The sequence below is a fragment of the Canis lupus genome, chromosome 16 (assembly GCF_048164855.1).
Source record: "Canis lupus baileyi chromosome 16, mCanLup2.hap1, whole genome shotgun sequence".
Classification (NCBI taxonomy): domain Eukaryota; kingdom Metazoa; phylum Chordata; class Mammalia; order Carnivora; family Canidae; genus Canis; species Canis lupus.
Genome location: NC_132853.1, coordinates 28,059,470 through 28,074,223, shown reverse-complemented (window position 1 = coordinate 28,074,223; position 14,754 = coordinate 28,059,470). Strand labels below are relative to the sequence as shown.

Genomic DNA, 14,754 nt, shown 5'->3' with positions numbered 1-14,754 from the left:
AGTATACTTAGAAATGTGATGACATAAATAAGTCTGCTTCATCCTAAAGTTATCTCCCAGCTACTAGAGTTACTCAGCACCACCATCTTGTTCCTTATATTTATTCAATAAATAATTATTGAGTAACTATTATGTCTAAGGCACTAAGTATATTAAGGCACTACTTTCCAAGAATACAGCTCTGAACTAAGGAGACAAAAGTCCCTACTTCCATAGAACTCATATTCCAATGAGGGGACAGAGACAAGTACAAAAGTAAAATATTATAGTATGTCACATGGCCAAAGCTTATAAAGAAAAACAAAGCAGGGAAGAATATGAGCTCAGGAGGAATGAGGCCTTCCTAGACTTCAGCAATGCTGAAAAAAACAATGAATGCAGATCAGAGCATGGGCTCATTGTTTTTTTTTGAGACATAAAGTTGGCAAACCGTTTCACCCATAGTTTTTTGACTGAGTTATCACACTGAACAGCATAGGCCCAAATAGAGTAGATATCTCAGACTTTGACAATATTTTAGCTTTTTAGAATTCCCATTCCAGAGAACTGATCCCAGAGAAACCCACATCCTTGGATACCTTAAAAATTGGACTATTCATCTATCTCCTGCAAAGAAGACTGGGTCTATCCCTGTGCAGCTTTGTTCTTGGATAATTTATTTGCTTTCTCTCTCCCATTATGTTTCCTTTTCTGTAAAATGGAGTAAATATCACTTGTTCCTATTTGGCTTGCAGGTATTTGTAAATCATTTTAAACTTCTTGGAAGAAAACATAGAAAATCAATGGAACATCATTACCACACTCTTCTCTAACAATACCCTCCCTGCACTACCAATTCTGGTTCCTAACAGGACATTTATAATAGTATAGTGTTCATTTATAACACTTTTTTCCTCAACTGTACTTAGCAATTTGAAGGAAATAAGAGAAAAAAAAGGGCACAAAAAAGTTCCAACACTTTCCAGTGAGTAAAATGCAAAAGCCCATCTATTAAAAACAAAAACAAAAACAGGGGTGCTTGGGTGGCTCAGTCAGTTAAGCATCTGACTCTTGATATCTGCCCAGGTCTTGATCTCAGAGTTGTTGAGTTCAAGCCCTGTGTTGGGCTCCTAGCATGGAGCTACTTAAAAAACAACAAAAACAACAAAAACCAAGAGCCCCAGAAACGTCTTTAATACTATATAAAAAGTAAACTATGGCTGGGGTGCCTGCGTGGTACACTTGGTTAAGCATCTCACTCTTGGTTTCAGCTCAGCTCACAATCTCAGGGTTGTGAGATTAAGCCCTGCGTAGAGCCCCACATCAGGCTCCATGCTGAGCACAGAGTCTGCTTAGGACTCTCCCTTTCCCACTCTACCTACCCCACACTCTCTCTCAAATAAATAAATAATCTTTTTTTTTTTAAGTAAACTATGGCCAATTTTTACATAAAGAAAAAAATTACAGCACACATGCAAACACTTTACTGCAAAAAACAAGGAAATGTCTACCCCCAGAATCAGCTAAACACTAAATAGCCTGATAGGTGTAATAGCCAAAGGTACAGCTCATTTATTGATTCCTATTAACCACAGAGACTTATGAATTTGAATTTACAAAATATTTGCTGGATTTCCACATGAAATAAAGAACTATTATGTATACAAATCTGCTTTATGGGTGCTTATAAAAGAGATACCTTAACTTGAAAAATTATCATTAAAAATATTCTGTAGCTTTCTTCTCTCCTCTGGGTGCCAGGCTTCTAACAACAAAGCCAAATCAAGAGAGGCTCTGAGCTAGGACCGTAGAAGGCAAGTATCTAAGATTGTTAGTAGTGCACACAGCGGAACTGTATCTGATGGGTGTACTTCTGACTCTGTTCCAAAGTCAATTATAAATTAATTGGTTTTTCTGTACCTCCATTAATATAAATAACTGAGAGTTGACTGTGCCTTGAATATTTACTCTTCTTTTAAAGGCTGGTCTCAAAACAAAATCCCAAAACTTTGAAATCTCTACTTCCAAGGGGCTCCAACTTGTGCACTCAGTGCATATGCTATTTTAAAATTTATGATGCCAGGTTCCTGTATTAGATGGTTTACCATGGTCTGTTATAAAATGAAGAGAAAGCTAATGAAAGCTGTTACATGAAAAGGTAGATACTGATTAAATAAACAATCTGATTTACAAATATCTTTGCAAATGAAACACAAATGAGAGAAAGGGAAGGAACAGAGATTATTAGAAATTAGCAGGATATTGGGTATTCTGGGTCAACCTCAGAAACCAGTACTCATCATTTTCATTCCTTTCTAGTCTGGAAATAAATGAATCATTTATATATATAGCCCACACTGGTATTCTGTTCATTTGTAGCATTCTTTGATGCCCAGAATTTTAGAGCTGAAAAACCTTGGGCTCTGGGGTTCACGCTCCCAAGTATGCCACCTACTAGCCACATGACCTTGGCAGATAATAACACTTTGAGTCTCAGTTTCCTTATCTGTCAAATGTGAAGAATAAAAGTTTTGTACTTCTCTCACGAAGTTATTATGAGGATGCAATGAGCTAATAATACATGTAAAATGACTACCACAAGTTTGCAATGCACTATTATATTTGAGTCTCTCATTTTTACAGATGGGGAATCTATAGCCTAGAAAGGTAAAAACCATTTTGTCCCAAAACACCCAACTACTTAGTGACAGAGTCAGAGCTAAAAGTCATGTCCCTTGAGTCACAGTGTAGTCATTTTGTCAACTATAGTTACCTAAAGCATTGTCTCTCTGGCTTTGGCCAGAGCCTTAATCATAAAGATTTCTCTCCCTCCTCAAATTATTCATTTCAGGTTCTGACTACAAATAAAGCAAAAATGCAAAGATAGGATAGCTACATGTTGACTAAAAGGTAAATTAAGGGGCAAGCAGAGACAATGCACAAGGGGGAATTTGTCCAGGAGGTGTTCGCTGCTTGTGGCCAAAAGCTAACCACCACAGTTCCCACTGTAAGTCTGAAGCCTCAGGACAGTACATTCTAATCTTGATCATAACTTTATCCTTGAGTCTAAGAAAATCCAGGACAACCCGCTGAGCAGGAAGAGTATGACAATCAAAGAACGTTGACCTCTCATGCTATGCTAATAGGAATCTCGCTCTTTTGCTTCGAGGAAAAAGATCGATTTTGAGTTGTCCCTCTGTGTGACATTTATAAGTAAGGAGTAAGAATCGAAAAAGAAAATAGGACTATAATCATTTATAGAAGTGGTAGCAACCATGTTACTAGAAATATAGAAACAAATCTTGACAAGAGTAAATAAACCAGAAAACTGGACAGTTAGACAATGCATAAGATCTACCACATTTTCCATCTACAGTGGTATAAACCAGGAAAAAATATATATATATTCAAATGAAAAATAAAAACAGTAAAAAGTTATACTCACCATCATTTAGTCCTTTTTATCAGACACAGACAAGGAATTAGGAGATCTGGAAAGTTTCCCTGACAGGGATTAATTGAACAAAATATAAAGAAATGTCAGGTTTTCTGAAACTCTCTGGGAATTCCAGAAACCACAACAAGGGTACTGTTTTTTTAAATCACAGTTCTTGTATCTTTACATTTCCCAATGCATAGCACCCCCAATTTAACAAGGCCTGACTACATCTTTAGAGACAATCAACCTTAATAGGCACCTAGAATAATTCATAGGCAGAGGATACATAAAATTATCTAAAATTCATAAAAGCCAACAGAGAAGACTGCCTTCAGATTTGTGACACAGGGTACAGCTATCTATCAAGCAAGCTGAAGTGCAGCAAAGCACAGCTCTGAGAGATGCAAACTTCAGTTAAATGGGAGGCTTGGTTAACCACAGTTGAGTAAACCTGAGCTGCAGTGTAATCTGATAAGGAACAAACAGCATGGATTCTACAAGTGTAAACCATGTGTCCCTAACACACTAGAGTTCTTTGAAAGAATTAATCAAATGGCAGGTAAAGAAGAACGGATGCATATCATTCAAAAGGTTTTTGTATTTTTAAAATAAAGTCTCTCAAAAGAGGCTATTAGGAAAACTTAGTAACTATTGTGGATTAAAAATTGACTCAGAGACAATAAACCAGGACCAATATTGATAGTATCCAGTGATTAATATTAGCCTAGTATACAAACTTATTAATGACCTAAAAAAGAGGTTTATGTGAACAGAAAAAGTGAAGAAAGACTAAAAATTGCCAACTATGCAAAACCACCCTCTAATAAAGCATGTAAGGCCTTGCTAAATAATAGATACAATGAAATTCCCCCTTCACTAAGTAAAGAAACAACATTTAAAGTATACTGATATGTTCAAAATTAACAGCTAAAAAAAAGAAAAAATCAGCAGGATTTACCAGAATGAGAAGAAAGGTAGAATAGGAGAAGATGTGATAAAGATTGGTAAAATAATGAATGGTAGAGAGAATCCCAGCTAGTCTCTGTTATACACCTTTTCCTTTATAAATACACAGAGCTTTATAACAGAAGACAACACATTTAAAATAAAAGAGACACTATTTTATGTATCATAATTTTTTTTAAGATTTTTAAAAGATTTTATTTATTTATTCATGAGAGACACAGAAAGAGAGAGAGGCAGAGACATGGGCAGAGGGGGAAACAGGCTCCACGCAGGAAGCCTGATGTGGGACCTGATCCGGGACTCCAGGATCATGCCCTGGGCCAAAAGCAGGCGCTAAACCGCTGAGCCACCCAGGGATCCCCTGCATCATATAATTAACCCATGAACATGCCGCCACAGGACATTAATAAGACACATGGCTTAGTATGGCTCCCAAAGACCTCAGATATATCAAAATATGGTTCTATAGTAAAATTAGAGATAAAAATGAAAATGAGGCACATACGTTATGCTTCAGGATATTAACTAGACAAAGTCAGGAAGAAAATTTCCTTTCCAATTATATTCAAAATGATTTGTAATTTCAATCTGTAAGTATTCCTTTTTTAAAAAAATATTTTATTTATTTATTCATGAGAGAGACAGAGAGGTAGAGACATAAGCAGAGGGAGAAGCAGACTCCCCACAGGGAGCCAGACAGGGGACTCAATTCCAGGACCCCAGGATCATGCTCTGAGGACCTGAGCCGAAGGCAGCCGCCCAACCGCTGAGGTACCCAGACGTCCCTCAACCTATAAATATTCCTAATTCCATCCTAGAGTTTAAATGAATAAATAGGCTCTTGTCCAAAAATTCTTTTGCCATTTTTTCCAGATACATTCTTTATTCTATTTTTCCATTTCATCTAATCCTTCCACTTCATTTATCCCAGTGTCAAAATATTGCCTAAAAAGTGATCTTAAAGAACCACAAAATCATATAATGTAAAATCCCATGTTTGGAAAAGAGAGTTCTATAATTTGTTAAATTTTCTCACCTTCTTTAAGTAGACAACAATTTAAATGCAAACAATACTTTGGTTCTGTTCATATCACAAAATTAAAATCTGAGGCTGGATATTGAAATAAATCATATTTAATAACATTTTAACCTATGTCCAAGAGCTATAGCAAGAGCCGCCCTTTTATAAAATGAATATTAAGCAATAATATTTCATAGTTCTATGGAATAAGACACTAGAATGCCACAGTAAAAAAGTACAGCCCTTTAGGCTCTCTCTTCACCATGGGGAATGAGCAATTAACCTATGAAAATCTATGGCCCCAGTCAGTTCATAAATTTGATACATAAAGAATAGGCTATGAATGAATTATAGGCAAAATTCACAGTGTAAAAGCCTAAGAAACTGTGTCTGAAAAGCTTGGTGGGTGAATAAAGAACAAATGTTGAATTAAAAAGTTTTCAAAATAAAATTATGTGTAGACAAGACCAAAGGAGGCAATTTTACACCTTGTGTCCATTTTGTAACATAGTCCTCTCCATTTTGGGGTTAGCAATAGAGTGCTACACGTGGTATAAAGCCAGCCGTAACATTCAAGCTTGATTGAATTTTAAAAGTGATATGATGATCAAATATGTTCCAAAGACATTCTAGAATCTCAGGGTGCTGCTGACCATTGTAACCTCCTTAAAATTGTATGGCAACAGATGGTAACTAGACTTATTGTGGTGATCACTTTGTAATGTATACAATATCAAATTATTATGTTGTACAGTTGAAATTAATGTTATATACCAATTTTACCTCAATAAAAAAAAATCAACCTCCTCAGTGTTCACTTCAAATTTAAACAGGATATGAAGTCCGATCCTTGGGTCAATTAAATATAAGTCTATATATTTAATCTATCAAAAAATGGGCCCCAGAATACATCACTTGCAAAGAATGGCCTTATTACATGAATCTAAAAAGACAATGTAATATCAGCATTAAAAATAAGCAGATGATCTTCTAAAACATGGAATTTTATATGTTTCTTCTTTAGTATAAATTAAGAATTTGTTTTAGAAGGCCAATAAGGCAATACCCTTAAAAGATAAACAAAACTAAACAGCAGAAGCTCTTGTATTTGATTTGAGAGACAAAAAAGAAGAAAGGCATATTTTGGACAGATGGAAAGTGAAATATAATAAATTATCCTTACCTGCATTAATTTTCCTTCTGCGGGAGTTATTTCAGCAACACCAGCAAAAACACCTTCCAAAGTGAGATTCAGTTTTCCTGTGGGGTCCATTTTCAAGGGGATCACTCTGATAATAGCTTTCTGCTCTGCTGATCTTTCAGACTCCACCGCTGCTGCCAATACCAGTCCTGTGCGTCCAAAGCCTGCCTGCAGGGTAGCCATCAGCAGCCAGGGCCAGAGGGCAGCCAGCTGCAGCTGGTGGCTACCACTCATGCTACCAGCTGCAGCAATGCACTTCGGCCATACATACTGCTTCCACTAGCTAATACCAAATGCAGGTTCTCAGATCCAGACAAATGGGAGGAAAAGACAATTTATGCTTTGGTTTCTGAAAGCCAAGTCGTAGTTTTGGCTCTTCCTTTTTCTAAAATAAATTCCCAAGAACAGGTGGCATTCCTGATCTGTCAGGGAAGAAGAGGGTGTTTTCAGCCCACTTCTGCTGCAGATATGTCATTTTCTCCCATCTTCACTATGATTTGTAAAGATATCACCACTTCTCTTTGGAATTTCCAACTTTGCTTGAAGTTGAATGTCACATCCTGAATTATTATTATGTCAATTCACTTGGTGCTGGTCTTCCATATGCATCAAGTTGCTGAACCGCTAAACCCAATGTTAATGAACAAAACAAGGCAAAGTAAACAACTAAAGCCAAGCATTGCAGAGGAGAATGAAAAAAGCCAGCTTGGAAAATGAAGAGATGGTCCTTCCTAAGCCACAAAATTGTCAATGGTAAAGGAGAGATTTTTTTTTTTTTAATGGAGGAGAGGGTACGATACTTCAGGCCACACTTCGAGAGATGTCCAAAGATGCTATGACATGTATTCAAAAGTTTTCACATTAAACTTTTTTTAGTGTAGCCAGAGTTCTAGGCCCATTGAATTTATACTTTTCATGAAGTTAAATATACTATCATTTTAATGTTCTACCTAAATTTGTCTATAAATTAGATGCCAATTTATATGTCTTCACATATTACAGGATAATCCTGAGTATCATTGCCTTTTCCAACTTTCAAAATCATAAGAGTATTTGAAAAAGTTAGCTTTCCAATTATTTTTCCAGTTAAAATTGATATTTCTATCTTTATTTTCCGTTCTATCTTAGGGATTCCAGCTTTTACTCTCCTGCTTGAGAATGCCAAGCACTTTGATTTCCCATGAGATGCTTTTGGAAACTACTTTATTATCCAGATCTTGTAATCTGTAATTTTCTACGTTCTTAGGTAAAACAAAGGACTATTCCTAACACGTTTTCAAATTCTTTGAGGGGGTGGGGAATAAAAGATAGGGGGAGTAGGGAGGTGATTAGTCTACAGGCTCTAAGTAGAACATCCTGAAAAAGTAAAAATAAGCCTGAGTAGAGCAGATCTGTGCTATTTCTAGGCACACTTGAGAATTTAGGTCTTTGTACAAACAAAATCTTAGTTCTAAGATATTAAAATGTGTACCCTTCAGGAAATAAAAATGCACTTCAACCACAAAGCCCACTGTGTTCAGAGGTCAAGTTAAAAAAAAAACAAAAAACTTATAAAGTCTTCGGAATAAGTGGTGAAAAGCCAAGCAATTGAACATGAACCTGTTATATAGATCCTTCTCTTTTGCTGAGGCAGAGGGAGAAAAATAAGAATTTCAAAAGAAATCTGCAAACCTGTTGTGCTGTCGGGCCCACCGGAATCCACGGGGGTGAAACAAATTCAATTATGCTTTTATAGGTCCTGCTCAAAAAAGGTTTCAACTGCTTAACCAAGTACAGCTCATTCTTCCACCTTCTTACTCTGCAACCAGATCAAGGGCCCCACACTGCAGGTAGGTGCCGAGAAATTCCGCAGCCTGAAAAAATAATCCATGCAGGTCAAAGGCAAACATTTACTCCAGGCTTAGAGCTACTGTTCCCAAGAACTCTAAAAGCACTTATAAAGGATCCAAAATCATTTTTGAAATCTCCTAACAAAAGTTCTTTTTCTCCCCGAACAGCATATAAAATGATCAAATCCTGAGAGAGAAAAGAAGCAAAGTAGCAAATACATCAGCAACAATTCACTACCAGGAACACAGAAAATCCCAGAGGGAGAAAGCAGTGTCTCTGAATCATGGATGGGCTTGGAAAGTTCGGAAAGATTCGAGTGCTTCCCTTCCAGAAAGACAATTCTGGATCAACTCCCTAGAGGAGGAAGCCTGTGGTTTGTAATTGGTGTTCTAGCTCGACTCCCTCCCCTGGGACTGCAATCACGCTCTCTACCTGCTGACACAAAGTGAGGGTGGAGCAGCTAGAGGCAACCACCCGCTCCTCTCCCCAGCCCGCCCCTCCTCCTGGCTGGCTAAGGCGAGGGCTTGAGTGCACGCACACTTACAGAGCCAGACACGTTCTTTTCCTCTCCGCTCTCTCAGCTCCCCTACTCCCTCTATTGAGCCACAGTCAAACTGCATCCAATTCAATGCTCAATCATTTTCTCTGGGTAAGCAAGCTGTTTGATACATGTCAAACAGGTATCTAGGCAGTAGAACACACCCAAGAGAACATAAACGGTGGTATAATGAAATAAAGGGAATGAAATAATAAAAACCCAGAACATGAAAGAGTGGACTCAAGATTTTGCAAATATGAGTTCAGAGGGATTTCTGCTCTTTTTGGATTTTAGCGTCTATGAATGGCACAAAGCTAGAATAAAGTGATCCAGTGCTATAGTACTTATTGCTGTCTCATGTATGCTACCCCGGCAAGAACCCTGTCCATTTTGTACATAGTTTTTCTTCAGCTTTTACTTATTTAAATTCAGGAGCTCTTTTCTAAACTGTGCCTGTATAGAGCAGGTTGATATCAGAGGTCTAGAACCTGTTATTTTCTTCTCATGCCTTTGGAAAGTGAAATAATACTATAGATCACACCTATGTGTGTGATCTTTTAGAGCTTTTAGAGCAGGTTGATATCAGAGGTCTAGAACCTGTTATTTTCTTCTCATGCCTGAAAGTGAAATAATACTATAGATCACACCTATGCCCTCAATGTAAGATTGCAAGTAAGTCTATGTCATTAATACAAGCAAAGGTATAAAATATATATGCTTAATGGGAAGCATGTAGGCAAAAAGGAAACCAATTTTTGGCTAACTACCACAATCATGAACTATAACCCTTTTAGTTACTTTGTCATTAGAATGCAACAGTTTCTAATATATGTTTCTAAAATTTGAATTTTCAAATTTACCAGATTATATTTGACTGTCCATTTCATTTCTGACCTATTGACATCTCTCCAAACTGTACAAATGCACGACAGTGTGAATGTGGTTAACACTACTGAACTGTATACTTAAACTGTTTTTACACTTAAATTTTTAAAATTGTGGTAAGAAGCATGTAAGATTAAAAAATGTTTTATTTATACAAGTGAAAATACACAAACTGATCATCTGTAAAATGTGGATAGCAATAATTGCATTGTAGGTTGGAAACTAAAACTTAACTGACATAATGCCTCCAAAAGCAAAAAAGTATGAGTGCTTTCTTCACCTTGAGCATAAGAAGATATATGGCAATAGTTTTGGCATTTTAGGCCTAATAACTGATATAGAGCAGAAAAATATGCTCTAAAACAAATCTTTAATTTAGCACTTAATTTAGCACTTTCTCTTTACTGGTTGGACCTTAAGAACACGATACAAGTATAGACATTTACAGCTCTTTTCTTTTTTTTTACAGCCCTTTTCAAAAGAATTTTTCTAAATCTTCTATGGTTTTATATTTCTTATTGTATGTATACTGTATAATAGTATAGCATAAATAATGCAAAATATACATTGCCATATATTTGATATATGCAAAAACATTTTTAAACAAAAAGTGACTAAGGGACTTTGCCTCACCTACTCCTGCTTGAAACTTTCAAAGGAGTTGAAAGACCTAAACCTAAGAGTTAATACACACATTCAGTTAGAAGGAAGAAAATGCAGATGCGGTTGCCCTTTCTTGAGGAAACTCCCAAGATCTAGGAATGATGGTAATATGTATCATGAACCTGGGTATCCCGTGAGATCCTCAAGATCAAACCAAACAGCCCTGTGAGGTTTATTTTATTGATATACTGTGCTTACTAGGTCACCAGAATTGACAAGCAAGAGAAATTATTCTCTGGCTTATCCCTCAGGAGTTGATATACCACAGCTTCCACAGAGGTGTCATAAAGATGTCATTACTATGGTAATGAAATGCCCATCTCATTGACATCTACTATCTAATCTTACCCATGAGAAAGATCATCCTTCAGGATCTATTTCCACATCTGATTGACTAAAGTTACTGAAGACTACTCATCCTTTTCCTTAAAAAACAAAAAAACAAAACAAAACAAAAAAACAGGTTTCTATAAACATTGTCCAAGAATTGTCCTTATCCCTAACAGCATTTTAAAGATTCAATCTCTATTCAATTGCCAATGGGAAAAAAAAAGCCAGGACTAACTTTTTTTAAGTTAGATTCTTTGAAAAACAATACATTCTCTTTTAAATTTTGCTATTGGGGATCCCTGGGTGGCTCAGCAGTTTAGCGCCTGCCTTTGGCCCAGGGCGTGATCCTGTAGTCCCGGGATCAAGTCCCAAGTCCCGGGATCAAGTCCCACGTCGGGATCAAGTCCCACGTCAGGCTCCCAGCATGGAGCCTGCTTCTCCCTCTGCCTGTGTCTCTGCCTCTCTCTCTCTCTCTCTCTATGTCTACCATGAATAAATAAATAAAATCTTTAAAAAATAAATTTTGCTATTATTAATAATAGTCATGATGACTGAGGTTTCTATTGATCACCAATAAAACAGTAAAAACAAGCAAGACAAGTTGTTGAAACACTCACTTTATTGTTGACTGATTGAAATTTATCATACTTAAGGTGCTGAAATACTGAGGTGCTAGTCAGAAACCTTGTTAGTAGATGTCAGACCCTACTGGCTAATTCACACAAAGAATTTATTCGATCTTTTGCCATTTTTCCCAAGTCAGTGATGATAGCTTTAGTTGATAGGTAGCAGGCATGTGAGTATAGCAGGAGATCCAGCTCCTTGGTCTGTTGTGTTCATATATAAAAAAGTTTGGAAAGCTGATAAAGGTATTTCATTCATTAAGCCTTAAAACCACTGAAACCAAATCCATGTCAAGGTTTCTGTTTGACACACATTCCTCAAAAGATATTATCTCTTTCAAAATATACAAAGCCAAAAGGCATATTAAGGGAAGGAATGTCACCTACACAGTTTATCAGCTTTGCGACATGACAGAAAAAAGGCGCAATTCCTTCATTTGGAAATTGGGTCTCCTCTTCACATACTCTGTCAAAATACATAGTGTGGCTAAAAGATGGAAGAGTCTTAATAATTTGTTTATCTTTTAAACCTTGCTAATAAAGATGAATAAATGCCCATCACATGGACATCAACTAGTCTAATCAGATGGACCAAACAGGTCACTTTTCAGAACCTATTTTCATATCTGAACTGAGTCACTGTAGACCAATACAGAACTCATTCTTTTCCAAAAAACTACTATCTCTGTAAAACTTCTACAGTTTGACATCATTGGGAAGGCACAATGCAATTTAAGAAATGAATTGTTACACTCACAAAGAGTAGCATAGTATTTATGTCATATCACTAAGTGCCTTTTCTTTTTAGTTTCATATTCCTAGGCTTTCCTTTTGTTTCTGCAATTCTTATTAGAATAATTGAAACAGAATCCAATAAGAAAGTTCTAGCCAGTTTAAAAGACTTTAAAATCATAAAGTTTCTTGCTGTCATTGGATGGGCAAGTAAGGGATCAACCACATAAAGTGGACACCCCAGATACCTCTCCTAAAAACCGGTCCCACAATACTATTTAATTCAGAATCCTATAGAGGGGATAAAATTAAAATGTTATGGTCTATCCCACTATCCAAAATTCTCTCAGAAGCTTAAACCAGACATAAACTATTAAAAATGCCAGAGGTACAGCTTCTGGTAAATGACTACTAATCAGTTTTTCCCAAAATTTGCACACAATATCTCATATAGATGAGAATTTATATGTATTGAATATAAAAATCTAAAGTAAGAAAACAGTGTTAAATCGCTAAATGTTTTTGTTCACACATTTTCCCCTTCAAAATAAGTATTTTACACATGCATCCTTTATCCTTCTATCCTTCAGTATTAATAAAAATATAAAGTTTTAAACCTTTTAAATCTACCAGCATTTATAAATATAATGAACAAATTAAATACTTTTCTTTAGAAGACATTTAAATAAGTGATATATAACAAAACCTTCTTACCATTTATGATAATGTATCATTAAAATTAAAGAAAGATACGAAAATAGAAGAATGCTCCCATTAATATAAAAGAATCAGGGGCTGTTAAGTGTGATGGATGGTCCAAGTCTGGATGCCTTGCTTTTGAAACAGAATGCTGGGTTAGGAAGTAAGAGCATTTCCTGGTTAATCACTTAGAAAATTAGCTCTTTCTGAAGAGTTTCTTCCCTGGAATTCCTGACCCATTTAGATCTGTGATCTTGGTGACCTCACATGCCTTTGTTTCTCACACAATCTTCTCTACAAGGATCACACTGTGACTTGAACCAGAGAGACTGAACTCCCCCTGGAGTTGTGCTGATTACAGTTTGAGAGTGGCAAAATGGCAAATCAGCACACACATACAGATTATTCTTCAGTACCATAGATGCAGCAGTTTTTTTAGATGCTTCTTGACTGTAACAGAAGGCCAGGACTTTTCATTTGAAAGGGATCTGGGCAGCAAAAAAAAAAAAAAAAAAAAAAAAAAAGACTGCTAGATGTTTAGTAGTTTGTCAAGGTAAATAATCTGAACTGAACAGCTGCAGCAAATAAAAAAGTCCCAATTCTCAATTAACAAAATTCTCAATTAACAAAACAAAAATACTTTTCCTTAACAGAACTGAAAAAATCCCAACAGTGTGTCATGTGCAAGGCTAATCTGCTTCCAGCTACAGCTAGTGCACAATGTCACATTTGTCATCCATTCCTCACTCTTTTAATTCTTCCTCCTTTGGAAAGTGCTCCTGCTTGCAGGCCACGTCCACCAGCAGATGGAGATCTAAAATGAAAGAAGGTTTGTTTACTCACTCTTAGCCTCTAGGACTATAGAATTCAATAGATAAGTCTTCAGACAAGAAGAACAAGTTGCTCATGTTTAAATGTAGAATTGGTTCTCAAACTATATTATCTCATCAGAGTCTCAGTTTTCGGTCATCCCTGTAACTCTAAAGCACACAGATGCAGGCCAATTGTTAACCGAGTAAGACCAACAAAGTATACAGTTTCTTTCTTTTCAGTGATGTGTCTGAGCCTCTTTTCATTTCAACTACCTTTTATTTTAAATGAAAAATTAAGAAGTGTCAAAGGGATCAAAGTGAAATATACACACATAAATCAAAATTCATTCCTTTGATACTATAAGGATGAGTGGGTGGGTGGCTTGTGGGAATTGAAAAAGTGGTGCCTTCAGAAATACAATGTTAGGGCAGGACCGGTGGCTCAACGGTTTAGCGCCGCCTTCAGCCCAGGACCTGAGTCTGGAGACCCAGGATCGAGTCCCACATCGGGCTCCTTGCATGGAGCCTGCTTCTCTCTCTGCCTGTGTCTCTGCCTCTCTCTGTGTGTCTCTCATGAATAAATAAATAAAATCTTAAAAAAAAAAAAGAAATACAACATTAAAATGAGTAATCACTATTTTTCCAAAGTTGATTTACTCCATAAAATTTCCACTTACTGAAAACACAGCTGATCTCTTGTAGAAACACCTATCTGAACTGTCTGTAGAAAAGAAACACCCTTCATTGTAGTCAAGAGACAGAGGGTTCACTAAAAATGGAAAGAACTAGGGATGCCTAGGTGGTGTACTTGATTAAGTGTCAGACTCTTGGTTTCAGCTCAGGTTGTGATCTCAGGATCATGACCTCAGGGCTCTACCTCAGGCTCTGAGCTCAGTGCAGTCTGCTTGGGTTTCTCTCTCCCCCTCCCGTTGCCCCTCCCCACCCCAAATAAAAACATAAATCTTAAAAAAAAAAAAAAACCCATAAATCTTAGAAAAAAAGAAAAGAATGGAAAGAACTAAAAAGTGAACTCTCA

The 14,754-nt window shown here is 36.6% G+C and overlaps 2 protein-coding genes and 1 long non-coding RNA gene across 10 annotated transcripts in view; 1 reads left to right on the top strand and 2 right to left on the bottom strand.

The window, feature by feature from the left end:
* The window catches only part of RNF43 (ring finger protein 43), a 67,181-nt gene extending 56,065 nt beyond the window's left edge, over window positions 1-11,116 (bottom strand). For 2 of the 8 annotated variants that reach the window (XM_072779827.1, XM_072779829.1), the window contains exon 1: window positions 6,589-6,728. Coding sequence is in view for 5 of the 8 variants with exons in the window: in XM_072779822.1 (XP_072635923.1) it covers window positions 6,589-6,840 (252 nt within the window). In the remaining 3 variants the exon portion in view is untranslated. Of the gene's footprint in view, window positions 1-3,424; window positions 3,484-6,588; window positions 8,933-8,980; window positions 9,071-10,870 lie in introns of those variants that run through there. The other 6 variants (XM_072779822.1, XM_072779821.1, XM_072779823.1 and 3 more) reach the window with 6 other exon arrangements.
* On the top strand, window positions 6,044-9,317 carry LOC140606431 (uncharacterized). Its single transcript, XR_012008744.1, has 4 exons — window positions 6,044-6,094; window positions 7,735-7,852; window positions 8,342-8,435; window positions 8,604-9,317. It is a non-coding gene; the product is annotated as an uncharacterized lncRNA (long non-coding RNA).
* Window positions 11,117-11,453: 337 nt separating the features above from the next.
* Window positions 11,454-14,754, bottom strand: part of HSF5 (heat shock transcription factor 5) — a 45,310-nt gene continuing 42,009 nt past the window's right edge. Inside the window, exon 6 of the mRNA XM_072779832.1 lies at window positions 11,454-13,720. Within this exon, the coding sequence (XP_072635933.1) occupies window positions 13,650-13,720 (71 nt within the window). The 3' untranslated portion in view covers window positions 11,454-13,649. The remainder of the gene's footprint in view (window positions 13,721-14,754) is intronic.